Raw genomic sequence first — 27359 nt, 5'->3', positions numbered from 1 at the left:
TATAAATTTTTCATTTCATAACACTGTAAATTATTATAAAAGTAAAATGTTTCAAACACTCTGGTGTCCTGCCTCATGCTCCACTTACATTGTTGTTTTGCAAGAAAATAATGTAATGCCTATCTTTGTATACAGCAAATGGTCAAATACATCTGTAGAACTGCTCTTGTGCTCAGAGAATGTGCTTTTAACTATTTTGCTGAAACAGGGCTGAGACATTAAAACAGATTCATTCGTTTTTACTTTTAAAAGTTCCATAATGCTTGTCAATGAACTCTGCCTTATATATCCTTCATATTAGGCAGTGAAGTATTTTTCTAAACATGAAAATGCACAGCCCACACAGCTAGCTGTAAGAGCACAAAGTATAAGTGTATTTTATTAAGATAACTTTGAAGTTATTAACTTCCTAGCACACATTTCAAAACAAATAAGAGAAAAATATTTATTAATGTTGACATCACCAAAAAAAAATCACTAGGAAAATTATCAATTCAATAGGAACACTAACTAGCATAAGTTGTCCTATCAGATATTATAAAAAAAAAGTTTCAGGTATGGTCAGTGGGAGGTTAAATGCTCATTTAATATATTCCATTAATATAATTCACATATACAAATATATATATATATAAATTTTGATATCCTGTCTGATATGCAAATACATAACCTCTTCAGTTAGTATAATGAACACATGGGTTATTAGATTACGTGTGCTACATTTATTCAATGGTTTCCTATGCTATTTTTTTGATTCTAGTGAACTAACATATATTTTCACTTATCTAGTTAATGAGAGCTAGACAACTTCAGTTTCTTCTTCAGCTTATAACTGGAATATATAAAAGGAGCATTCACATCTTGGCCAAAAAGGGAATTTTTCTCAAGTGACTAAATTTCATAGAAACAGTAGTTGGTTACACAGGGAGAGGACATAATGCCTGAGCTACTGCAGACTTCCTTACATTGCTAGCAGTGGCTGCTTTATCAATCATCACCTCTGGCAGAAGCTGTCCAGTAGGTGATGTCAGAGCTGGAGGCCCACCAACTAAAGAAACTACTCCATTGCAATCCACTGTGCTGTGCATCTTCCCGTTCACTGGAAGTGGAGGTACTGTCCTGGATGACCTACTGGCCTGACTAATGTTACTGTTGCGCCGTTCACCATGTCTATGAGGAACAAAGAGAGAATCTCTTCTGCTCTCATTGTCTTCAAAAGTGCTGTGCTCATCATCAGCAAAGTCATTTTCTGATCCTACATCCTTTGCTCGACCTCTGAAGCTGAAAAGACTTGTTCTGCTATTGCGCCTTGGGGAAAACAGGGAGCCGCGAATGCTCAGCAAAGACTGTAGGCAAATAAAAACAGCAATTATCAGATGAAAATTATTTTAAACATAACACTTTCATACAGGGGAAAAAAACACAGTGTTAATATGTCTTAAAGGGTAAGGTCATCTACAAGGAAATGAACAACCCTAATATACAACCTCCCCCAGTACACTCCCTTTTGGGTAGTAAACAAAGAGCACATAAGTGACAGACAAAGACTAGTTATTTTACTACTTTGGCTATATGAAAACAACCAGTTTAATTACAGTAAAAGAAACTGCTTGACAGAATTGCTTCCTCTGCCATTCTGCCTGCTTTATTACCAACTGTTCATAAACTGAGTAAGCACATCTAGACACTATTTATCCCAGGTTGGGATTAGTCTGACAGGCTGAGTAAATAATTTTTTGGCATATTTCCTGTGACTCAGTCTGTGCACAGAAGTAGCTCCCAAATACTGCCCAGTTTAATTTTTTTTTTTTTTTCAGGTATTGTTCAAGTAGGCCCCAATAAGATTTTTATTTATTTTCAAAATTGTTAGTTATCCTGAATACGCAAAGATATGTATGCATATTTCTATGAACAGTCTCACTAATCCTCATCAGATTACTCATATGAGTAAATGTTCTGCTATGGGTGGATCTTTTCAGGATCAGTCAAAATAAAGCTCCAATCTTGTAATTATACATGTGCTTAACTTTAATTCATGTTAGTGATTCTCTTGACTTGAATGACCGGCATTAGCATCTGATTTCACCCAAGACCACTATGAACAGCAGAGAGGATACATAACAAAGCAGTGTCTGTTTCTCTTCTGCAACTTATTTTTATGGACCTGAGTCCCATTGTTCTAGGCATTGCAAAATGCAGAACAAAAAGGCACTCTGCAAATAAATTATCTAAGTGTAACACAACAGATGGATACAGAAAGAAAGGGAATATGAAGAGGCAAAATTGATGGGTATGATAAACAGTGGTCTTAGCTCACCTGAAGTCACTTCCCTGTTAAGCTTTCTGTAGGCAGCATGGTAAAAGAGAGTTTTAAAGAGGGATTTGAGGAAAGCAATGAAGTGTTCTGTGGAAACTCATGGAAGATTCTTCCAAGCATGAGGGGCAGCACACCAGAAAGAGCTCAAAAAAACTAGTTTGAAAATTTAACGGGAGGTTATGGATGCTGGCATGGGTCAGTCAAAGTTGTGACTTGATTTGCTTACCATAAGTAGACAAGGTAGGTTGGGATGAGCTTTAAGCACAGTATGTTTTACGGTATTGAAAATATCTATAGGTAGGTATGTTAACTAGCAGATTAGGTAAAAGCAATGAGATAGGTTAGTGTACTGTGTAACAACATTCTTGATGAATACAGCAGTAACTGGGACACAGAAAGAGGTCCAAGTTAAAAATTGTTCACAGCTGTGGGTCCAGAGTAGAGTTAAAAATAAAAAAAAAATAATAATTAAATTAAAAAAAAAAAAAAAGAGAGAGTAGGGAAATAGCAACAGGGCCTTGTGGAAATCCCTTAGAAAACTGTCAGAAGGTAAAGGAATCTTCTAAAGCACAACTAAACCAGAACCGAGAGGAGACAAAATAATGAATGTTAGGAAGAATAAGTTTTCAAGAAGAACATAATGGTCAGTTACATTGAAAGCATGTGAAATGTCAAGGAAGACGTCAAAAATGAGATATAAACCTGAGTTTTGTCTAGGAAAAGGTTATTAAAAACTGTGGCGAGTGGAATTTCTGTTAAGTGTGGTAGCTAGAACCCAGAGTGGGAAGGAACTGGGGTTGGAAAACCAGAGAGGGAAGCACTAGACTATTATAGTAAACAGCTGTATATGAACTTAGAGATGAAAAGGTAAGAGAAGCAAGTTGGATGATGTATGCTTCATTTCTTAAAGTATGGATGAATTGAGCTGCAGCTGAATAAGGCTGCAGTTTGAATGAAGACATGAGTAAGAATAAGGACCTACAGGATCAGATGGGTCTTCAACATGAAGTTGAAGTCAATGGATACAGATGAGAAGATTTGTATAAGGAACAGAATAAATCATGAATTAAATTCAGAAATGAAGTCTTACAAAGTTAGACAGTTAAAACATAAAACAATATCAGACCAAGAAAAAATAATGGATGCAGTGCTATGAAAAAAAAAAAAAAAGTATGTTAGGGAGGAAGTGCAAGGAGTAAACTTGGTAGATATGGGAAGCTAGAAACCTTACAGTCCCACCGCAGTCTGATCGAAGGAGGGAAGTCCTTAATAAGAGAGTAACAGATGAAGAGGTTTGAGATTCTCTGAGAATGGGAGCTGGAGAAGGTGATATATGAAAAGAACATGGATGCACATGTTATATTTAGTGATGAAACAGGCTTTCCAGAGACAGGAATAGAAGAGGATAAAAAGGGAAGGAATTTAGAAATAGTTACTAAAAAGAAGGGGAAAGCAATTCATAAAGACCAGGGAGAATCAAGAATGTGGGGATAAAAGGAAGAGACATATTGAGGCAAAAGTCACACAAAGGGGCAGAAAAAGAACGGAATGGATGTGAGATCTAGACCCGAACAGCTGAGGGGACAGTCTGAGGTGGGTGAATGAAGAGGAGTTTCTGATAACTGTAGAATGGATGACATAACAATGCTATCAGATGAAATAAATGTCTCAAAGGGAGATGCAGATGGCACTCTTCTTGAGTCACTGATGTATCAATGTAGGAGAACACATGCAAGGGCACTTCGCCACAGATATTTCCACCTTTAAGATAACACTATTAAGGGTTTCACATCAATTAATTTGTCAAATTTCACTTGAACATTTATGATACATTTAACATTTTTTGCACCCCAAATTTAACACTCTTCTCATCGAAAACATGAAATTCCTTCGTATGTGTGCACCAGATTTTGAAGCCACTGATCATTCTGAATACATCCACCTTGTCGTGCTCTTTTTCATTAAGAAACTTGCAAATACAACTCATTCTAATTAATACACATTATTTTGATTTTTTCAGACATTAATTTAACAAAATCTCTCAAATTCTTACAGTTTCATCTTTGATTGCAATTATTAGCTTGGTTATATTTTGACTTAAGATACTTAGAGTCTGTGGTATCTTTTGCAAAAACAGACCAAACTGCATTACAGCGGGTTTGTTTCTATGATGACTAGACTACAAAGATGTTAAGAGGTAAAAATACTGTGGTACCTGGTGTGGGGAAGAGAATCTCTTTTCATATGTCAGTCTATTCCCCTCAATGGAAAATCGGAAGCCTTTCCTTTTGATGCTGTCCTCTGATTCGGATTTGCGAAATTCTTCCTCATCCTTTTCCTCGCCTTCAGACTGTTCTTTTTGCTTTTTTTTCTTTCTTCTATTCCTCCTCTCTTTAGCACTCTTTGAGCTCAGTTTTGATGCCTCAGAAGAACTTTCAGAGAATCCACCTATTCCACCTACTCCACTATAATCTCTTGAGTCAGCTGCTGCAGCTGCTGCTGCTGCCTATATGTACAAGCACATATGCAATTTACTACATTTATACAAATACACACCACTCAGTATTTTAAATTTATTGCTACTCTTAAAAAAATAATAAATTTGAAATAAAAGCAGTGATCCCGCTTCATTGAACCCGGTGTATCATAAGAAGTATAATTTGTGAAATACCACAGGAACCATAATTTGCCACTGCTCCATAAACTAGCAGTTAAAGCAGCCCAAGGGAGAAATGTGCTGTCAGTAGAACCAAGTTAACAAGCACCTCTTTCAGATTGGAGCAATATGTCACAGTGAGTTTTTCACCTGAAAAACTATGTAAAATTAAGGAAAAAAGGCTCAAGCAACAGGAAAATCCCTGTTAATGGGAAGCAAAGTTTTCTTGCACCATTTTGCTGGATTTGCAATACTCTCTAGTCTACTAAATAGTTGGTGTGACATTATTAATTTCAGTGTTGCTGTTGATTTGTGTTTAACTGCAGGCTATTAGTGAACTGTTGCTGCTTGAAGTCAAACATTTGGGAAGCATTTGATTAATATTTATTTGCAATCTGTAGTAAAAACAAACAAATAAACTCCTATTGCTGGCTTTAGTCATTTGATCACATGGAAGACATAGTTCAACTTCTGCTCTGTGTGGCCACATGCCAAGCAGACATAATCTATTATCCTATTACAGATTTCAGAGTTTTCAAACAAAGAAAAGAAGTTTCAAATCAGTATGTAATCATGACATCTGTAGAAGAAGCATTTTCTCCATTTTCTCCACTTTTTCCAGTTTTATGTAAAACTTCAACACTACTTACACTGTGAGAGCTGCAGAAGAGAAAAAGCCAAATGTTGCTGAAACAAAATATTGCTCCCACAGCAATGACAGTAGTTTTGTTTCTGTCACTTAAATAAGAATTCCTGTTTGTTGGTTTATTTTCCCACATCTCCACCTCAATTTCCAGAATCACAGAGTGGTTGAGGTTGGAAGGGGCCTCTTGAGGTCATTTTGTCCAACGCCCCAGTGCAGACAGGGTCACCAAAAGCAGAAAGCAAGTTGCCCAGGACGATGTCCAGACAGCTTTTGATTATCACCAAGCATGCAGATCGCACAACATCTCTAGATAACTTATTCAAGTGCTTGGTCACCCTCACAGTAAAAAAAAAACATTTTCAATCTCTTGTTTGAAATTTTAGTTTACTGGTTCTCTCTCTCTCTTTTTTTTTTTTTTTTTTTTTTTAATTTATGAGAGAGGAGGTAATATTCAGAAGTAGGGGACTGAAACTATTCTCAGGTGTGAACATTCAATCACAATCATGAATGGCAAAAGCAATTCTACTTTACAATTACCTGAGCTTCTTCCTGTTGCTTTTTCAGTTGTTCCAGCATTTGCTGAAATTCTGCTTCTTTCTGTTCTGCTTCTTCCATGGTTGCTTGATTCTGTTCTTCATAGGCCATGGCAACCACAGCCAGGATCAAGTTAATCAGGTAGAAAGAGCCCAGGAAAATGACCAAAACAAAAAAGATCATGTATGTTTTCCCAGCAGCACGCAGTGTCTGGGGAAAAAAGAAATAATACACATTTTTAGCAGACTTTTACATACTATTGCATCTGTGTTATATTTTAGAAATACATTGTAAGATTGCTCTATGTTAGCACAAGATGATTTAGTTATTTTTTCCACATACAAGTAGCTATTATTACATCCTGGCTACATGTGCAAAAACACAAGTTTTATGTCTGCTATGGTCAAGGTGAATAACATTCTGCAGCTCGAGTACTTAATGATAAATATGTTACAGAAGTTGCTGCCACAATTACACCTTTGTATTATAACCTTTAAATCTAACAGTAGTGGGGCCACTAGCCAGCATCTTACCTTCTTCTCTCATCAGTCCCAAACTACAGTGCCACAAAGACAATGCAGTATACAAAATGTCATGCTGCACAACATCACTGTCCTTCAGGGTAAGGATCTGTATAGTTCAGGGACAAGATGTAACCTTCTCAAAGATAACATATTTGTACTAGACTGCAAATCAATTTAACTAGCATCTATTTACACCACGTTTGGGCAAGAAGCATTAACAAATTCATTTACTCATTTGTGAAAAGGAAACAATAATTCTTAACCACCTTCATAAAGTAACAGCTATTTCTTACTATGTATTTGAATAGCACATGGAAACCTAAATCATGGACAAGGCCCCTGTTGTTTTAGACAGCTTACATATATGAAATAGAAGATGATTTGTGTCCCAAAGGCTTTAGGGACACGTGAATGAAAATAACTATGCAAGTACTATGTAGTAATGGTATTGGTGATGGTGCTGTTTATTTTAATAAGTCCTCACCAGCTGGTAAAGATTCTCCCAAAAGTCCTGAGTCATCAATCGAAACAGTGACAAGAATGCCCAACTGAATGTATCAAAACTTGTGTAGCCATAGTTGGGGTTTCTACCAGCTTTCACACATATATATCCTTCTGGACATTGACTACAAAAGAAGAGGAAATGCTATTTTTAACAACTACTCTAAATTACGATATTCTATATAAAATCACAAAATTGTTCAGGAGTACCAGTTGCTAATGAAATTATGAACAAGTAAAATTTTATTCTACATACCTAGGATAAAAATATGTATCTTAATCAGTTTTCAGTTTTTAATTCCATTTCCTATTGATATTTCAGTACTTTAATAATATAACTAACAGCAATCAACCCTTCCCCACAATTTTTCTTATCAACAAATTTCCATCAAGAAAGCAAGAGAAGAATGTCAACTAGAACGGCTGACGATAAACAGTTGTCAGCCAAATGGCAGTAACATTTATGCACTTAGGATCCATGGGATTACCTTTACAAAATTAGCCTAAAATTCTGAAGAAAGTGCCTGTGTAAACTCAAATCACATAGATGGTTATATTTAGGTATGGCTTCATATCCCCAAACATTGGTAATTTGAAACTCTAAGGTACAGTTGATGCTTTAGTTAGCTACCTAAGCTATTCTAAGTAGCTAATTATTCTTTCTTGATGCACTATGAAAAATGATGACCGTTTTCTTACCCTGCATCTGAGCTATTGCCACACAGCAGAGCATCATTTTGTCCTTCCAAGAAATAGAAATGATCTGTTTAAAAAAAATAATGAATAGGATGATGAGAGAAAGACATCATTTATACCCTAAGGGAAATTGAGCTATGACAAAAACTTTTACACTTTGAAGAAATAAGCAGAGCTAACTGTTTAACTGCAATATACAATGATCAGAAATTAAAAAAAAAAAAAAAGGAAAATACTGTTTTGACAGCAAAATTATATAGTCTTGAAGTTGGTCTTTCTTTAGAGAATAGAAAGGTAGTCATATGATTTATTCTCAGTAACCTACACAACTGAGAAAGCATACAAATGATGGATTAACAAATTGTTTATGTCAGCAAATGAGTGAACGAATACCAGGAAAACAGGACAAATAAGGAGAGCAATTCCCTGCATTTTTCAAGCATTTTTGCATATACCATTTAGAGTTACCCATTTATAACTATTGATTCCATACTAGTTTATCCAAATATTACTGGAAAAAGTACTGAAGTTTTTGCAGCATGAAAACACATCACAACATGCATGAGGTATTTTTAAGTGGATCTTGACTTGAGCAGTGGAAGGCAAAACCAAGCTTTTATTGTACATGACCAAAAAAAAAAAAACCTACACAAAATTCTGTAGCAGAGAAATGTACCTGAAGTATCTATATGCATTTTGTTAATAGGCTAACAAGTAAAATGAGGTTAAAATTAATTTAAAGATATGAAGGTTTAAAAAGCCCCTGCAACAATCTTCCTTTTTCTTTCTTTTTCCCTCTGTCTCATTCTCTTTCCTTTTTTTTCTTTCCTTCTTTCCCTGTTTCTCTATCCTCCCTCTTTCTCTTTTTCTCTTTCTCTTTTCTCCTCTTTCTCCTTGTCCTTCTTCTGCTCCTGCTCCTCTCCCAGCCACTCCCACCTTTCCTTTCTCTGTTTTGATGCAGAAAATGAAAACCAATTTGCCATCAATTGCTTGTTTGGAGCTCTTATAGCAAAATGGGAATCTCTAGTGGTGATTTTTGGATCAGGTGGCATATTAAGCTAAAGTTGCCAAAATTAGGTATGCTCTGGCTGTTCTCAGGAAACAGATGGTTCCTTGAGATCTCCTGCCAGCTGGCATGGACTAACTTAGCTGGCATGAACAAGCTGAGGGCTAATGCTAAAGAGACAAGCAGGGAATTGCAACCAGTTCCTATTGACTGCTTCTACTCTGTCACAACCAGTATATGATGGAGACAGCATAAAATCTGCTTATTTTAATGAGAAAGAGATTGTGCACATCACTTCTGCATCTGCCTTCTATTCTCCAACATAAGATAAGAAGACAATGGGATTTTAGATATTTAGGTGCTTCCATAGTCATACCTTGTGAGAGATCTACTCCTACTTAAAAAGCTTAAAATGTATAAAGATTAAGATAGGTACCAAGCTGAATTTTCAAAATTGCCTGTGTGCCCAATTCACATTTCTGCACAGCATAGCTCCTCCTCTGGTAAACAGAGTATCCAGATAAACTGTCAAGTCAGCTCAATTCTCAGCCCAGTATTTTGAAATAAGTAAATAAATAAATGGTTGATTTCTCAATATAAAGATGATACTGATAAAGTAAAAAAAAAAAAAAAAAAAGTCAATACGAGCTTATTAAAAATTAGCTGTACATAAAACTATTCCTGTATCCTCCTTTGTCAACGTCAGGACAGTAGTCACAGGTACAAGTCCTACATGACCCTTTCATAAGCAAGTAAGGGAGATATGTTCCAGCTGGAATCATCAGAAAATGCTTGAAAAATGATTCTGATAAAATAGTTGCCAGTGACCCACTGTCAATTCAGAAGGGCATTTTCTGAAGATCTTCAAAGGATCTGCACTATACACAGTTTTTATAACAAGTTTCATTAACAGCTCAAGATGAGACCTAATACAAAAAAAAAAAAAAAAAAGCATCAAATATGTTGAAGACATAAAGCTAGGAGAGGAGATGACTGAAATTTAGAATGACTTTTGCAAACTAACAAGCTGGTCTAAAAGCAATTGGATTTATTTCAACAGAGACAAGTGGAAAACACTACAGTTGACAAGACAAAATGGAATACATACATGCAAAACAGATAGGACCTGGCCACAGCCATTGCTGTACAAAAAGATGCAATGACTGTCATGAACCACAAGCTAACTGTGAATCAACAATACATCACATTACAATAATGGTGTAATTTTGAGATGTATTAATAGGAACGTCAGATCTGTGGCATGAGCTAATTACTTCTCACTACCTTGTACCTTTACTAGAGGAGTAAGTACCAGATTTGAGCACCTTACTTAAAACAAACAAACGAAAACCATAATAAAACAGACTAATTGGAAACAGTCCAGAAAAGCAAAGATTGTCAAAGAGATACAGAGAACATGAAACAGAGAAAATAGGTTTGCTTAGTTTAGAAAACACCAGAGAGAAGATTACATTTTTAAAATGTTGTAAAGATTAATATAAAGTAGACTATTATTATCTTATTCTTAAGATCACAGAAGAAGTAGTATTTGAAATTCAGAAAATTTAGGTCAGAAAAACTTCCTATTTGTGTGATGTAGTACTAGAAGCAGCTCAAGAGGGAATGGAATGGAAAGAAATTGAATGAGATAGAATTGAATAGATTAGAATAGCAATAGAATTTATTTTTCGGAGGTTTTTAAGAACAGGTTATCATCCAAAATCTTCTCAAAGCCTGCATTTTTATGAGACTACTAGCATGCTGAAATGATAAGTATATTAAAAAGCATACGTAAGTATATTAAAGTATAAGTATATTAAAAAGTATGTTAAGAAGTATAAGCATAAGTATATTAAAAAGTATATAAAGCAACCAGACTTGGATCCAAAAGCATTTAGCTGTTAAAATGAGGGATCCTAACTTTCAGTGATGTATTCATCAGTTGCACCATTTATGCAGACTTTATAAAAATTAAAATATATATATTATTTTTTTAATTATTTTTTTTTATAAAATTAAAAAAAAAGATTGTGCCTAATTGCAAAGTTAAAACTCTAAATACATTAACTATATATAAATAGGAGAGACAGAAGCTATTTTCCATTATGAAAGACAGAATAGCAATGCACTAGGGATACTTTCAGAGCTGTTCTGAGTTTTAAGACTGTTCTGTTAACAGAGCAGATATATTACAGATGTCACTGTTAACACAGTGACATTAACTAAACTACCTTAATTCTCATGTGAAAACACTGTATTACGTGGTACAACAGAGAAAAAAATACTAGTTTCTTGATTTTCAACAGATTAGAAACAAATGAAAAGATACATAACATGTAATGTGGTTCTTATTTTGCTATGTTTAGATGCATAGGACCAGTATACTCATAAAGACATGTTTGTGCTGTGCAAGGGAGTATGGTGCAGAGATGTTCTCAACCAAATTCCAGAACAAACAGTGCAGCTTCATTTACATGCTGCAGTAGGATTAGTGAGATAACTGATGTCCAAATGTGGATTTATGATTTGGGGCATTATCTTGCACTAATGTAGCTATACAGATTTCAGATCCCGTATTAGAACTGTTACACTATTTCAGGATATTTCTGCATTGTGCTCCAATGTGGAGCACAATGTCTAAAAGTCCTACGCTGTCTAAAAGTCCTACGCACAACTTGGATTTACTCTAAAGTCCTACACAGTAGAACGTAAAAAAAAAAAAAAAAAAAAAAGATTTGTTGGTACCCAGTACAATATCATGAATATATTAACCTACATTTTGACTGTTGCTTTATTTACAACACAAAGTGTTTATTTTTTAAATGAAAATGAAAACTATAATCTGCAAAAAATATAAGTGCTTTTATGTTTCTTGACTAGGAATCAACATTTTAATTGCAGTGAAAAGATACTGATATGCTTTTGTAACTTTTAAAAAGTTTCAGAAAAAATAATGCAGTAAAAGGTATCATTCTTACTTCTATCTTCGATGTACTCATCCCAGTTAAATGTTGTCATTGTTGTATTAATAAATGTGCCATTTTCACCTATAGAGCTATTAAAGTAGGAAATAACAGTTGTTTCAAAAGTAGAATTGTCTGGAGGCCACTGCAGGCATTTATTCCTCAAGTTGCCCATGAACAGCTGCAGCCCTATTAGTGCAAATACACTCAGACAAAACACAGTCAGGATCATAACATCTGAGAGCTTCTTCACAGACTGAATTAGGGCTCCCACGATAGTCTTCAAGCCTGCAAAGAGAAAAGATTTTTATGATGATGTTAAACATACTAAACACACAAAAAAATCATGTGATTTTTTTCTAGATTTCATGCAGAATGACAACTAAATGAGTCTAATGTTTGTGATACAATAATACCCATGAAAAGACTGGTTACTTGTGAAGATGAGTGAAAAGCTGTAAATTTATGCTTATTCTAGAGTGTACAGAAATAAAAAGTAGCTATTACCAAACATATTGTTTATGCCAAAACAAGTGATTTTATTACTCATGCTATATCTCAACCTTACATAGGAAAGTACTGTTTGCTTTTGCTGATGCTTCTTGCCCAAACCTTTCTTATATGAACTTTTCAAAAATTATTCTGCATTTATAAACCTATTACAAAGACATAATAAATTCTTATTTTAAAGATAACCTAATAATAATGTTCTTACGATATGAGAGGGATGATGGTTTGGAGAAGAAAGACATCTTTAAAACAATTCCCCATGCATGGCCCATGCTATCCTTTAGAGATTAATTTTTTATATATGACATTTGAAACTGAGTTAAAGTTGATATATCAAGTGCCTGTAATAAATGATAAAATTTGCATCAATATGAAAGCTTAAAATTAACTTATATTTAAAACATATAAAGGAAAGCTTGATGTCATAAGATGCAAATCACATAGGCTGTTTACTGCAAATATCTCATGCAAGAATTTGTTAAACTCAAAGGCTGATTTTTTGAAAAGAAAACACAGCTAATAAAAAAAGCAAAAATCAATCTAAATAAAATTGTATCTTGATTCCTGCTTTTTTATTTTGTTAACAATGTGTAGCAAACAAGGCTTATGTTTTAAAAACGTGAGTACAGCCTCTGCAGAACAAAAGTCAGCCTCAGTGTTTAACCTAGCTCTCACCTGGAATGACTGATATTGTTTTCAAAGCTCGGAGAACTCTGAATGTTCTCAACGCTGAGACATTGCCCAGGTCCACAAACTCTGTCACATATCTGTAATAGGGGAGTTCACACACAAACACAATGACAGCACACAAATAACAATTGGAGAAACGAGGGGCCTAACACCTTACACCAACTACATCTTACCTGGGATTACAGAAATAGTTTTCAAAGCTCTCAATACTCTGAAAGTTCGAAGAGCTGAAACATTGCCTAGGTTTACAAATTCTGTTACATACCTGTAGGATTAAATCACAGTTACTCAGAATTGAGGCAGATTTTATTCTATTTGCTTGGGTCTTTGATTAAGACCTCTTCAGCGTTCACTGTATTTTGCCTGCGTTATAAATATCCTTCTGACCATAAAATTAAATTAAATTTTATCAAAGTAAACCACATTCACTTGATTTTTGGAACCTAATTTGGTCAGCTTCTAGCAGGAAGTCAGAATGATTCCTTTAATTCTGGTATGCAGAAAGGAGACAGGATATGAACAGTTCAGGCTTGATGGCATTCACAATTCTAACAGGCTGACACACCATGCTGGCCTCTGCAGCACATGCTCAGTTAGAAATACTAAAATGTGTAAAAGAGGTAGAAGAAACATATTGAAACCGCAGGAAGTCCAGGCTCCAAATGTTCTGGCTGACAAAATATGAGGCAATTTTTAGTGACTAATTTCATGCTATCAGAAAGATATTTTTTTTATAAAAAAAAAGGAGACTTACGCAAATGTAATGACAGTGAAATCTAGCCAATTCCACGGGTCTCGAAGAAATGTAAAATCTTCTAAGCAGAAGCCCCTTGCAAGAATTTTAATAAGTGATTCAAAGGTATAAATTCCAGTGAATGTGTATCTAAGAAAAATATGCAAGACAGAGTTTATAGAAACACATTTATGTTTTCTGTACACAGTATGCTCTTTAATCCTACCTTCTTCTCTTTGAGCGGCATTAAAAATTTAATGCAAAATACAACCAATTTAAACATCTGCACAATTTATTACTTAAGGGAGAAGTAGGAATCAAATTACAATTAAAAGACTACATGACAATCTGTAGGACAAAGATCAGATTCTATAATCTACACCAATGAATCAGATGTAAAATTCCCTGTTACTTCATTGGTGCATGTTTATGTCCAATCTAAATCAATGCTGTAAGAAAATACATGTAAATACATAGTGATTTCAAAAGTTGCTTCCAGTCTAAAAGTGTATTTCTTCAATATTGTTTTTATACTGAAATATTGGACAGTACCATGATCTCACAACCTGTTAACCTCTCAGCATCACTCATTGACTTTGTTACAGAGTAGTTGTACCCAGTACTGCACCTTCAGCAAGGCAGGCATAGTACTGAAACAAACCCAGTGTTTTCAGATGAAAAATCCTGTGCAAGAACAACCAAAAATATTCACCAATTTCAATAAAATTCAGCTACTAAAAAAAAATGTGGCTGAAACATAAAAGGTAAAAATGTTTAATTCTGTCATTCTGAGCCACTTCAATTTTCTATCTCCAAATGATGTCATTTTGAAATTTAGTTTCATTTGTATCTTTAATGGAAAAAATGATAAAACAGACTTTTTCAAATTAAACCATTTAAAATGTTTGAACTGCTTTTCAGACTTGACTCAACCTGAAACCAATTTTCCAGTATGAACTTTCTTCAGTTCAATCACTATAAAAAATGTTTTTCCTGCACAACTTTACTCAACCGATGACAGGATTTCCATTATATATATAAATGGCATAATATAATGACATGAAGAAATATTCAAGCTAGCTATCTTTATTCATAAATACTTACAAAATGCCAGACATCCTGAATGCATGTAGTTCATATTGAACTCAAAATGAGAATGCCTACACTGTCTTTAATAGCCCTATGATTAGCCCTGTTGATTACCAAAGATTAAACTGGTACTTATCATCCAAAGCAGTTAGGAGGGAAGAAGCAGCAGAAGCATAAAATGCTATTACAAAAATGAAGCACCATCAAGAGCAGTGTTTCACAGTGCAGTCTACAGCCTTGGAGCCATAACAAAATTTGAGCCAATTGTATATGGGGACCAAAGTGTTGATACCATATTGGAACTTTTCTTTTTCTAGCTGTTACTTCCTATGGGAGGATTAGCCAATGCCTTAAATACTTTTGTAATAGCTTATTTTTCATACTAACATTTCATTATTGGTCTGTCTGTGGTAAATGAAAGATGCACAATGCTAAACACAGCTATCCAGTGGACTCTTTATCTGTAATGGCTGCTGCAATAGAAATAGGAGGGTGCATTTCCCCAGGTTCTTGCAAAGACGCAACACAGAATGCAGTGTAAAATATTTATCATCCACTTTTTTGCATGGTCATAAGACTAGCTTCATCTTCTTATATTACCCATCTAATGTTGCAAATGGAGAATTGAAATTTAACAAACTGTAATGAGGGAAGTGTTAGAAAATATATTGATTTACACAGAAGAAACTAGCATCTGAATGGCTGCTTAAAGCATATGCCACAAAGTAGTTGTTGTCAGTAAATGTCATCCTTATTAATATAACATGATAAACAGCAATTATTTCAAATTACTGAATTCAAAGAAATGTCAAAGAAAATCCATTTAACTTACTCTACATTCTTTGTCCAGTCTGGAGGGTTACTCATGGTCATAAATACACAGTTGGTCAAAATAGTGCACATGATAAGCATGCTGAATAACGTAGGTTAAGAGTTAAGGAATGTAAGCCAGAAAATCTTATTAAAAGAATATCAAACAACACCATGGCCTGGCAGATATCCAGTATCAGGAGCTATTTATCCCTCCACTGCTATACTGATGCTCAGGAAATATGAGTATGTTATCCATAGTCACTGCTTTTTAGTTAAAAGAGAACAACCACACACTAAAAATTGAAAGAAAGCTAAACATATATATACGCAAAAAATCACTTAACTTATATGATTTTTTTCTTTTGAAACAAAAATTTGAACATTTAAAGTAGTGGCTTCTAATCTAGTGGAGTAATACAAAAAATTAATTTTGTTGGATAACCTAGACAAAACAGGCTGACCTGTTTTCTCTATGTATGTTTTTTGTTGTTGTTTTTGCTTCAATGCAAATTCCAGAAAAATTCCAAGTCATAAATAATTTCACTGATTGTGACAGAACGGCTCTGGATTTACAAACCTTCACTCACAGGACTTACACATTTTTAGAAATGAAAATAGGAACACAGAAATGAAAACCGCACAATGATACACAAAATGTCCACACGATGGCACCATTACCTAAAATTAAGAGAGAGCAAAACTCGATTTTAAGAGCTTTAGTTTATTTAACTAAAATGTAGGTTGACATGGTGCTCCACTCTAGGAATCTGAGTATTATAGTGTGGGAAGTACTGTAATGTTCTCCTCACACATCCCTTTATATGTCTACATTAACCAAACAAAACAAAACCTTCAAGCAACAGTAAATAACTCTGCCTTCTGAAGTGTCAAACTAATGACATTACAGCCAGCAATTCTCCAGGTCTTTCATCTCATTAAACAGATTTCAAACCTTTTACTTGGAACATAGCTTCTTGCTCTATAATTAATACGTGAAAGGAGCAGAAGAGAAAAGACAGTATTCTAAAACAATAAATAATGTGTTATGACTACTTCACAAGCGCATAACGTAGATAGGCAATCCCTTTTTGAAGAAATATCTTCTCACGGTTGAAAATCCTCACTATTCTTTCATCAGGTGAGAAATAACTGGAATGTACGAATGTACCTTCCCAAAATGTTAAACAATGATTTTTAATATTCTGACTTTGGTCACTACACGTATTTACTACCATCTTACTTCCATGATCTTCCATTACTCCATGTAATTGAATAATGCTCTGTTACATGCTACAGAGTGTCATATAACTCTCAAATAGTTATTTGTAGTGGCGCTTTTAGCAAGCAAATATAAAGCAGACTATGCAGTGTTATGACTGATTCTGAAGTCATTTGTAGGCTAGCCATTGATAACAACATCCAACACATATTAGGTAATCATAATTATCAGACTTCCATTATATTAAAATTATTACAAAATCCTTCCAAAGTTTATTCTACATGATCTTAGGATACCTCTATGTAACACTACAGAAAACTGCTGTCAGTGTGGTTATGGTAGACTCCTCTGAAATGTAAGTGTGCAAACATTTGTATGTGCTCCTTAAGGAAAAAACTTTTTTAAGTCAAAGCCCTCAATGACTTTGTATTAGTATTAGGGATCAGACCAATGGGATGCCCATTGTAGTCATATATCAAAACACTGAGAAAGACAAAATGAGAGATGACCATTTACCTTTGCAAATCTCTACCCATAATGTGGAAATATCAGGACCTACTCGAAGACTGAAATTACAGTATCTACAGAATTACAAATGCATAAGGTAATAATGATCAAGAAATAAATGTGACAGGCTGGATACATACGGGACTTAGAATGTGTAAGAAACCTAAGCAGTTCTATCAAACTAGCCTTCTGCAAGTGGGATCTGAATACGAAAATGAAAAGGAATAATGAAACCGTATTTTCACTAAATATTCATGTGAGCACATAACTGGGATAAAAGACTTGGTTTTAACACAGTGTCAGTGAAGAACTAAAAGTATTTTGAGCAATATGTCCGTTGTTTGTGAAAAAAATGTGGTGAGATGGGAAAAGATGAAAGAAGATGTGAGGATTACATGAAAAATAAGAGGGAAGGAAAAAAATAAATAGGTGGGGGAAGAAGAAAGACACGGGAAAAAATGTAAAGGAAGATGATGGGTTATCTGGCTTCTGATATCTGGCTTCCACCAATGACAAACAATAAAAAGGGGAAAAGAAAAAAAAAAAAGGGAGAAATAGTAGAGAGAAGAAGGACAAGGCACTATAGATCTGTTGATCTTGGAACATGCATCAGAGAATGATTTAAAAACTAAGTTTCAGTTTTTCATCTCATTGACTACAATTTTAGACTAACCACTTGAAAAGGATATGAATGTACCAAAATCTTAATAGCTATTTTTCTAAGAGGATTGAAGGGAGTTAACATGTATAGGGCAGAGGTGGCACTGAATCGGAATATTGCCTTCCCTTTATTCAATACTATAAAGGTCTGGAAAAAAGAAACACAGAATGTAAAATAACATTTAAAAGATACTAACAAGTAACAAACAATGTACAAGTTCAAACCCTGAATAATTTTCATTTCATCATTGAAATGAAATGTATTTGGTCAGACTTTTCTTTGCACCTCCCCACCCCACCCCACCCCACCCGCCACAGAATCACAATGCCTTTGTCCAGTTCACATATAGCAGACTCCGGTCAAATTACTATCAATAGATTTGCATGAAAACATTTTGAGCATTTATTTACAAATCATAAGCAATCCTGCTATTGCTAGCTAGAAAACAAAGACAGGTACATAAGGTGCAAAGGTAGTAGGTAAAAGTATTAATATCTGATGTATTGGTATACTTTCTACAGCTTATAACAAAAATACGGATGTACACAACTTTCAAAAACTTTAAGGAACCATTTAATTGCCAACATTCCAAATAACCAGCATTAATTATCACACCATGAAAGTACTAAGACAATAGTGCATGGAGTGATATAATTTTCAAAGGAGAAATTGCAAAGAAGGAAATTGCAGTTTTTGGACATAACATTAATGCAGTGGATAGTTTTCACAGTACTCTATGAAAAGAATAACATATTGCTTCTCTTTTGAGAGTTTCATACCTGCAATTCTGTCTATTTTTCTTATGCCATGCTTTACTTTTACCTAATATAGAATTCAATAATCCATGTATTTTCACTGTCTCTCCATGGTTTCACCAATAACTCATGCATACTGCCAACACTAAAAAAGCATTTTTAAATGTAATATTTATTCCTTAAAACCTGGGAAATAAAGAAGGATAAAGCCTTTATTTAATATGCAGTATGTTGTCTGTTTTTTTTTGTTTGTTTGTTTGTTTGTTTAATTATTATTATTTAGATTACCATGCATTTGGATAAATTCCTATTTCTATTATCTCTTCTTTCCAAACATGGGTGAAAGTTCATGTTCATTGAAGGTAAGAGGATCTAGTTAGCACTGTGGCAGCCCTAAAAAGCCCAAAGGGAACATAAACCATGCAAACCTGGAGCACTGCCAGGAACCATCATCTACCACAGCTGGAATCAGAGGGCAGCATTTGCAAAGATTATGCTCTGCCTTCTGAGCTGGTGTGCCAAATACAGCAGCTGAAATCCTGGAAACATGAGGCCTCCCCCTGCTTGAAATCATAAACTTTAGCTCTTCCAAAGTGAACACATTTCCATTCTCAGATACATGCTGATTCTCAAGCCACACTTTGGTACTTAATTGTAGAGGAGAAAGAATTAGTCTCTAATGTGCTATGTTTTTTATCATTGCTTTTCAACTCCATTAATATTCCTTTCAAGAAACTCTATCCGAAAATCAGAGTTTCTCACATGTCTTCTGTTCCCTTTATTCTGACAAAACATCTGTTGAAGCATCATTTCTGCAGTGCTGGCCTACCAAGACATATTGAAAAATTAAAATGGAACCTGACCTAAATACACAAACAATGTTCAAAAAGATACAAAGAACACCAAGAAAAATATCAGGAGAAATATGATTGCAATGTGTGTAGTTTGAAATCTTACATCTCAAGCTAGAAACCACAATGCTTTTGGAAAAAATCAAGGCAATTGCTACGTATGTCTCTCACTCTAGAGCAAGCAACTCAGAAGGTATATACTTCATTTTCACAATAAATTGCAGAACTACTTTTCTGGTTTCCAAACCATGATAATACATATGTTAATTTAAGGATTTCCAGCACCATTTTTTAAATTTTTTTTTAGATTTTTATTACTGCAGAACTGGAAAAGGAGGAAGGAAAGAAACCAGCACTTCGACCCAAATCTCATTTGCTGTACTTCCTGACTTCAACAGCATTAACCACTTGAGTAAAGGGAGCAGAACACAATATTTAACTTAAAATTTAATTGAAAACTTAAGTCACAATTCTCCATAGAATGAATTGAGATTTGGAAATTCTGCAATGAAAATTTAAGGTAGAGCTTAGTTTTTAAAGCTGTTGTCTCTGTTTAGGTTGTCTCTAAGGTCCATACTAGTGATAAGGTAAATCCCTAATTCCTGCAGGAAATATCTTTTTTTTTTTTTTTAATTAGTTCAAGTTTGACTCCTAACATTTCTTGAGGGTTTTCTTCCATTTTCTTCAGTCATTTTTTGCTTTCATGTTTTTTTGTTTGTTTTTAATTCACTTGTTTTCACTCACTTGATAAATTCCACAAGAAAAACAAAAGAAAGAACAAGAAAAAATGAGGGAGACAGAAAATTCATCAGTCATTTCTTCTTCTCTGGTAAAATAATGCTGATGCAATACATACGATGCCAAATCCTAAGGGAATGGAGTTCTGGAGGAAACCTAATTCCATCCAGCCAAAAGTCTAAAGCTTAGCTCTACTCTGTTTGGCCCCACAGTTGTTATAGTTTATTTATTTTTTTGTTTTGTTTTGTTTTTTTTTAAAAAAAGACAGAGAGAGAATACATGTTCTTATTAAAAAATAAAAGTCTATAAAATATTATTTAAATTAGTTCTGCAGAAACTCCAAGAGGAATTTCTACATTCTCTTTATTTGCCTCTCTTTTTTGCCACCTCCTCTTTAATAACAATCAGAGCAGTATGAACCTGGATGTGAAAAACTTTTAACACAGAGTATGTAAGTTTCCTTGTATGATTCCTCTATAGAGTGAATGAAGAGGAAAAAGGAAGATCTTCAGTATATCCTGAGAAATTACCTTTGCATACTTCCCTATCCTTACGAGCAAGAGAAAGCAGCCTAGGCTTTCTGTGCGATAGTGATGAAAGCTAGTCATGTGTCTAGCTACCTTTCAGATGGGTTTCAGGATGAAGATCTGCTCCTCTCGCTTCCAAAACAGAACAATTAATGAAATAATAGCATTCTAAAGATATCCCTTGTGCTACTTTTTCAAGATTTTTCCTGCATATGAAACAATGAAAGCTACATATTTTAGTAACATGCCAAGTATATCAAAATAAACATAAATACATCGCTACCTGCAGACTAGGTTCCACAAACTTGCATTACTAACTTCTGTTCTTACAATTGAGATTTCTGCCAATTAAATCAGCTGTCAGGGGAATGTAATTTTAAATAAAGACTGGATCCAAAACAGTGTAAAGCCAAAGAGACTGTGAGAGAATATGCTCTATTTTCATCTTCTTAAGGTTTCATAGACATATACAACACACTCACTTTTTTATTGATATAATATGGGTCCAGGTCTTCCAAGGGCTCGGACACCATTCCTGGAGGTATGTCACCATAAATAAATGGCAGTGTTTTTCCTGCTTCCAAGTCACTGTTTGGCTTTGGGCCATCTTCTTCATCATCATCTTTGCGTTCTTGTTTGGATTTCTTAGCTTTTTCTTCATTGATACGCTGTTCAATTGCTGCAAGTGATTCTCTTGTGAAATAGCGGAAGCTGTCAGGTCCTGGTGGTACCAGCACTGATTGTGCCATCTTTTCATCCTGCACCTCTTAATTACTGCTTAGCCTCTCTCATAAAAAAGTGCTAAATATATATTAAAAAAAAAAAAAAGAAAAAAGAAAAAAAAACATTTTAGAGCAACACAAATAGCCATAGACAATGTAAAGGAATATACCTTCATAGAATTTTCTGTGGGACATCTTTATTAAAGACAGTAATTATTATCCAAGAGGAGATTGTTGTGAATTTTTATTTTTATTTTTTTCTAGACAAAATATTTTCTTTTGCAGCTAACCTCTTGGAGGTAAAAGCATCAATTCTTGTGACATTTAATTTAAAAAATTCTTAGTCCTTGTGAAGGTAGATTGTCAAAAAAAAAAGATTGTATAAAAATGTCACATATAACACAACAACATCACCTTGCTTTTTTCAAGGGTAATCCTATGATCAATCCATTGAATAAAGTAGGAGATACTTTCCAGCACATTCAGTGTGAGGCAACAGCAGTTCAGAATTGTTTATGGTTCAGTTTTGAGGAGTGAAACTCCAGTCACTTCACCTTTTTATTATCCTGAAAGCTGTAACTTGAACCAACCATCCCTACAGCAAGATGGACCAGTAATCACTCTCAGAATCCACTACTGCCACATAAAGCCAGAAGGATCACTTTAAAGCAATGTGAGATGCTCCTTCTGCTCAGGTACAAATATGCTGCCTTTGCAGAGCTGCCAGCTCAGGAAACAAGGGACCAGGCATAAGCACCTGTATTCAGATCCCCTGCCTGGTAACACACTGTGCACTGGAAGAATTGCTGAATTAAACAAAAATTATATTTAATCATTAGATAATGCACTTGTTGACCTTTTAGTATTGATACCATATAAAGTATATTATTATTATATATATATACATTATATAGAATTATATATATTTTAAACAATTTTCAGTGAGAAGAGCAGAACTATTTTTTCTTGATGTCTCCAAACAGTTCGGTTAAAAAGAACAAACAGAAAATATTTTTAATGCAAATACTTTAATATGAAATCATAAACACGATCTCTGCCATGCATTTTTCTTGAGAGTCCTTATCCTGTGTAAGCACATTAAAAATACAGCAAATGCAGTAAAAAATAACTTCTGTGTAAGTAAATAAACCCAAGAAACAATTATCAAATTAAAATGATACAATAGTTAGAATACAATCAGTATGATCCTATTTTACTGTCTCACTAAATATACATACTCCAGCACAGCTGCAACAAATTCCTATTTTGGAAGCCTGCTAAATAAACTGCGGCACGATACTTTCTCCTCCTTTTCATCCATATGCATATAGCCATTTACACCTACATAGACATCCCCACACATCCCAACTCCTGCAGGTCTCCCTGCAAACATCCTCTTCCACTGCGGGCAAATGCACCTGGTGCATTCTGTCATGGACGGTCTGTAGCAAGCTGCTGCTGGAACACATGCACAGACCAGTAGCAGCAGAAGGGTTAATTAGGAAAATGCAAGTGGTCCTACTGCAGAATCCTGTCAGATTTTATAGTCAATGACAGGAAAAAAAAAAGCATAATCTTGTCTTAATACTGCAGAAAACAATTAAAAATTGATTACCAGTGTAGAATCTTGCACTTATGTGGGTTTGGAATGGCACCAGGGAAGACTGCAGCTAAAATTCCATCATGTCTTTTCCTTCTTCTTTTTTTTTTTTTTTCCTTTTTTTTTTTTCTTTTTCTTTTCTTTTTTTTTTTTTTTTTTTTTTTTAATTCTCCTTCTACAGACCACACCTAACTTCCTGCTGAAGGATCCTGGTTATTGAAGTCAACTCTGGCATTTCCTGTGAGAGACTACTAGGTGTTGTAACTGTTATTGCCACTAGATGGTACCGATATATATCCATAAATTTCTGTCAGAAATGGTAAAGAATTTTTGCATGCTCGAACACTTGCTTAAGCTGAGACTCTGGGACTAAAATATACAATTTTATATAACCAGCCAGGTCTCTGTATTCTCAAAAATTCTTTTGAATATATAGCAGCTACTGCTGTTGAGACCATAGCTGTTAAAACTGGAAGGTGACACAGAAAAGAAAGTAGGAGGGATAGCAAAGTAAGAGAAATAGAAAAATGGTGGTTGCACAGACAAGTATACAACCAAAGCAGTTGCTGAGCCTCCCAGCAGTCTGGTTTATTTTCAACCAAAGCTTCTATCTGTTTTCTAATATACATACATAGAACATTTGATGTATATTCTTTCTAAATCTAGGAAACCCAGCAACGCAGAGGAAGGGTGGCAGTTTGTAAAGTCCACTGCAGTAGAGAATTGCTGTACAGTAATCACCCACTATCAGAAGGGAACAAGACAAGACCAGGAGGAGCACTACAAGCCCTTCCCATGTGGCAAGTCAATCAGCTTTGGGCTACACACAACCTAAATGTCATCTTACTTCTTTTCTCTCTCCTGCTTAATCTGTGTTTTCTATGCTTACTGATTTTCATTCTTTCTCCCACTGCATTGATATCACTATTTTATCCCCCCTCTTTCATGACCAGAAATATTCCGTCCTTCCCTCCTACTCTCACACATACCCTAATATCTTCAAACTTTTCAAGCAACACATTTCTGTACCTAGAGATTCAGACCTTCAGGTAGTCATTTATTTTGGTCCCTCTGCCATCTCCTTTCCTTGAGCTGAGAAAGGGATTAAAGAAGCTGTGGAAAGTAATAAAAAGTAAAGGGTCACTATAAAGTGAGAAAGATTGGAGAAGCAAAGAATACGAAAGCAGAAGAAAAGCCACTTCTGTGGCATTAAAAGAGGACAGTGAAAAAAAAGGACAAATATTGATAATTTGGTTCTTTGGCAATTGTGGCAAGAGAAAGAACAGTTTGATTGGATCAAAAGAGAATTTTCAAAACTTTTAGGCAATTAAGAACAAGTGTGTCACAGCAAATATAATTTAATCACATCAGAAGTAGTGAATTGGTTCTAAATCATTTAAACACTACAGAATATTTTAAGATTATAGTAAAAGCAGTGTTAGAATGAAAAGTCTTTTCATGTGACTTTCTACTTTTACAAATGATTGAATGAAATCCATAGAAATTTTGCAAACAGTTCTATGTGATCATGTTTTTTTGGTTAAAAAGCTTTGGATGACAACTTCTGGCTGCCTCCGCTTAGGACTGTGGTTTACTTGGAGCTGCTCTGCAGCCTCAAAATAAGAGGATTATGAGACAGCACAAAATTCACAGAAGGGGTAAAGCAGCTTCTGACTACAAAAGGATGTTGATTATTAATAAATGCAGATGTGTGTATGTGTTTATGCAGCTGCTTATGAAAGATAAAATAAGGCAAGTACCTGAAAAGCTCGGGTAATCCACACAATATGGAAAAGGGGCTTCCCTCTGCCACTACTGTTATACTACATTAAACTGTATGATTAGTCTGATTATTTATTACTTATGATATGGGTCAGTAATTACCTGAGACCTCAATTTGATTTCCACCTATGCTATACAATCTACAGGCACTGAACTAGGATAAACAGTGAACAGTAAAGACGAAAAGAAAACAGCCAGAGGGACACTAGCCTTAGATACTTGGGTCTGTGGTCTTGCTAGACTGTAAGGTGAAAAGAACAAGCACTTTAGAGACACAGAGGGGAGGGAAATGCAACATAGTCTTTGCAATCTAAAAGAGAAATATATATATTCCTAAAGAGGAGACCACAGTAGTACAGGCAGAGAAACCAGTAAAAATTGTTAAAAAGTATTAATTGGATGCTACATAGCTATTTTAAATGTGATAGATAAAATTAATAGAGATAGGAAGAGATTATGATTAAATCGATCAGTATCAATCAAAAAAAAATCAAATGTAACTTACATTTGAAAATTATTGTTCACATCAAAAACTACCTAAAATATAAATATGGAATAATACGAATTCTGGTAATAGTTGACATTCGACTGTTGTCCAATTTCCTACCCACATCCACGGATAAACTTTATGCCTAGTTCGATCACCAGTGGCATCCACGTTCCCACTATTATGGCATGTGTGAAAGCGTGACATGGACTTTGTCCTATTTTCTATTCATACAGCGAAGAAGCACTCATTGTCCATATAAAAGGCAGAGTGGAAGAAGTGTTCTCTGTCACATGTAAAGAAATTCTACATGACAATGAATGACTTTTTCACTGGACAGAGCTGAGAAACTTCTGAGTCATTTCCAGGATGTCTAGGAGCCCTTAACCTATAGATAACCCTGATTAATAATTATTTTTTTTAAAAAAAAAAAGAAAATAGAAAAAAGTGCTTCTTCTCAAAACTCTGTAAAAATTAAACCGTGTGTTAAATATTAAGGTTGAGCATTAAAATGTACAAGTGGCAACTTGCCATCACTCTGTGGTTCTGTGATCCTTTCACTCTCAGTTATTCCCAGCTGTGTTCCTGCACTCTAACAGAATTGTCCCTAAGTGCATGCCTTTTCATTTATAGTTCTGAATTTCATCTCATTCCAGTAATGCTAGTAATCAAGCTCATCTAGTCTTTTCTGCAGAATAGCTTGCTCTTTCTTTGACAATGCTTCCTAAATTTGTGACTGGAGTAAATTACATTGGTGTATTTCTACTTTCATTGCTGAAACAATTAATATAAATTTCAAATAAAATTTGTCCCCAAAGTATAATGGTAATTAGCAACTATGACCAAAGTGTAGGTTACTTTGGAATTTGATGTAGCTTTCAAAATACTACTCTAAGAAAATTAATCTTAAAAATAATTAAAAAAAAGTGTATGCTCTAAAATAAAATAGTAATTTTTGTTTTTAAAGAGCAAAGGGAAGGAGAAGAGGAGCGAAATTGGGAAGAGAGCTCTGTCTTCTAAATACTACACACTTAATCCCATACATTGAATCTAAAGAAATTCTTGTCGCCTCTTCCCTACATGCTAATTAAAATATTTACTGTAACTACTGAATTACTTGTTTGCCAGCTTTGCAGATTATGTGGAACTGGGAGGACTACAAGTCCTGACAAAAAATAAATAGGTCTCAAAAAATTACACAATTCAAGTTTTATATTTAAGCAAGAATAATCATTGGAAAATTACAGGGCAAGGTAGAAAAACTTATCAATAGTTCTGCAGAAAAATATATGGAATAGTTCTGCAGAAAAATATATGGAGTACTCACTGTATCAGAAACTAAGTATGACTGAAAAATGTGTCTTGAAAAAAAAAAAAGTACTTGATTTATAAACTTGTGAAATGATCTTCTACTCTTCTGAGCATTGCAAAGTCTAGTCGGAACACCATATCCAACTGGGTACTACTCTTCTAATTGATGGGGGCCTTCTGGAGAGAATTCAGACTGCAGCAATAAAAACATAACTAACAAGAAAACATCAAAGCATTATTCCTTTGCCTCAAGGAAGCAAAAGCTTATTGTTTACATGCTACACAAACAGAAAATAAATGGGTTTTGACTGCAGTCACTTTTGGTCGAGAAAGTTTGCTAAAAGTCAGTGGGGTACAGGGCAAAGGTCCCATCACAAGCAGGAAAAGTCTTACGGGATTCTTCACAGAGGAAGAGAAGATGAGGCCTAAGGAAGTATTGGTGTGGAATAGGAGAGATCTGCCCCAAGATTTAATTTACTCACCTCTTTCTCCTTCCAACTATTTTTATTTTTCCCTAGTCC

At 34.7% G+C, this 27359-nt stretch overlaps 1 protein-coding gene across 8 annotated transcripts in view; it reads right to left on the bottom strand.

Annotated features, from left to right (window-relative positions):
• LOC101802174 (sodium channel protein type 2 subunit alpha) overlaps nt 1-27359 on the bottom strand; it is a 77658-nt gene that overhangs the window by 35548 nt on the left and 14751 nt on the right. For 2 of the 8 annotated variants that reach the window (XM_072040863.1, XM_072040865.1), the window contains exons 2-12: nt 21419-21737; nt 18095-18212; nt 15698-15788; nt 13798-13926; nt 13217-13308; nt 11859-12131; nt 7878-7941; nt 7162-7303; nt 6157-6363; nt 4533-4823; nt 966-1346 (exon numbers count right to left, since the gene is read on the bottom strand). In XM_072040863.1, the coding sequence (XP_071896964.1) occupies nt 966-1346; nt 4533-4823; nt 6157-6363; nt 7162-7303; nt 7878-7941; nt 11859-12131; nt 13217-13308; nt 13798-13926; nt 15698-15788; nt 18095-18212; nt 21419-21685 (2055 nt within the window). In that variant the 5' untranslated portion in view covers nt 21686-21737. Of the gene's footprint in view, nt 1-965; nt 1347-4532; nt 4824-6156; nt 6364-7161; nt 7304-7877; nt 7942-11858; nt 12132-13028; nt 13121-13216; nt 13309-13797; nt 13927-15697; nt 15789-18094; nt 18213-21418; nt 21738-23273; nt 23400-27359 lie in introns of those variants that run through there. The other 6 variants (XM_072040866.1, XM_072040864.1, XM_072040867.1 and 3 more) reach the window with 6 other exon arrangements.

Source organism: Anas platyrhynchos, chromosome 7 (genome assembly GCF_047663525.1).
Source record: "Anas platyrhynchos isolate ZD024472 breed Pekin duck chromosome 7, IASCAAS_PekinDuck_T2T, whole genome shotgun sequence".
Classification (NCBI taxonomy): domain Eukaryota; kingdom Metazoa; phylum Chordata; class Aves; order Anseriformes; family Anatidae; genus Anas; species Anas platyrhynchos.
Note: the sequence above shows the minus strand (reverse complement) of the source record. Positions and strands in the feature narration are given on the sequence as shown.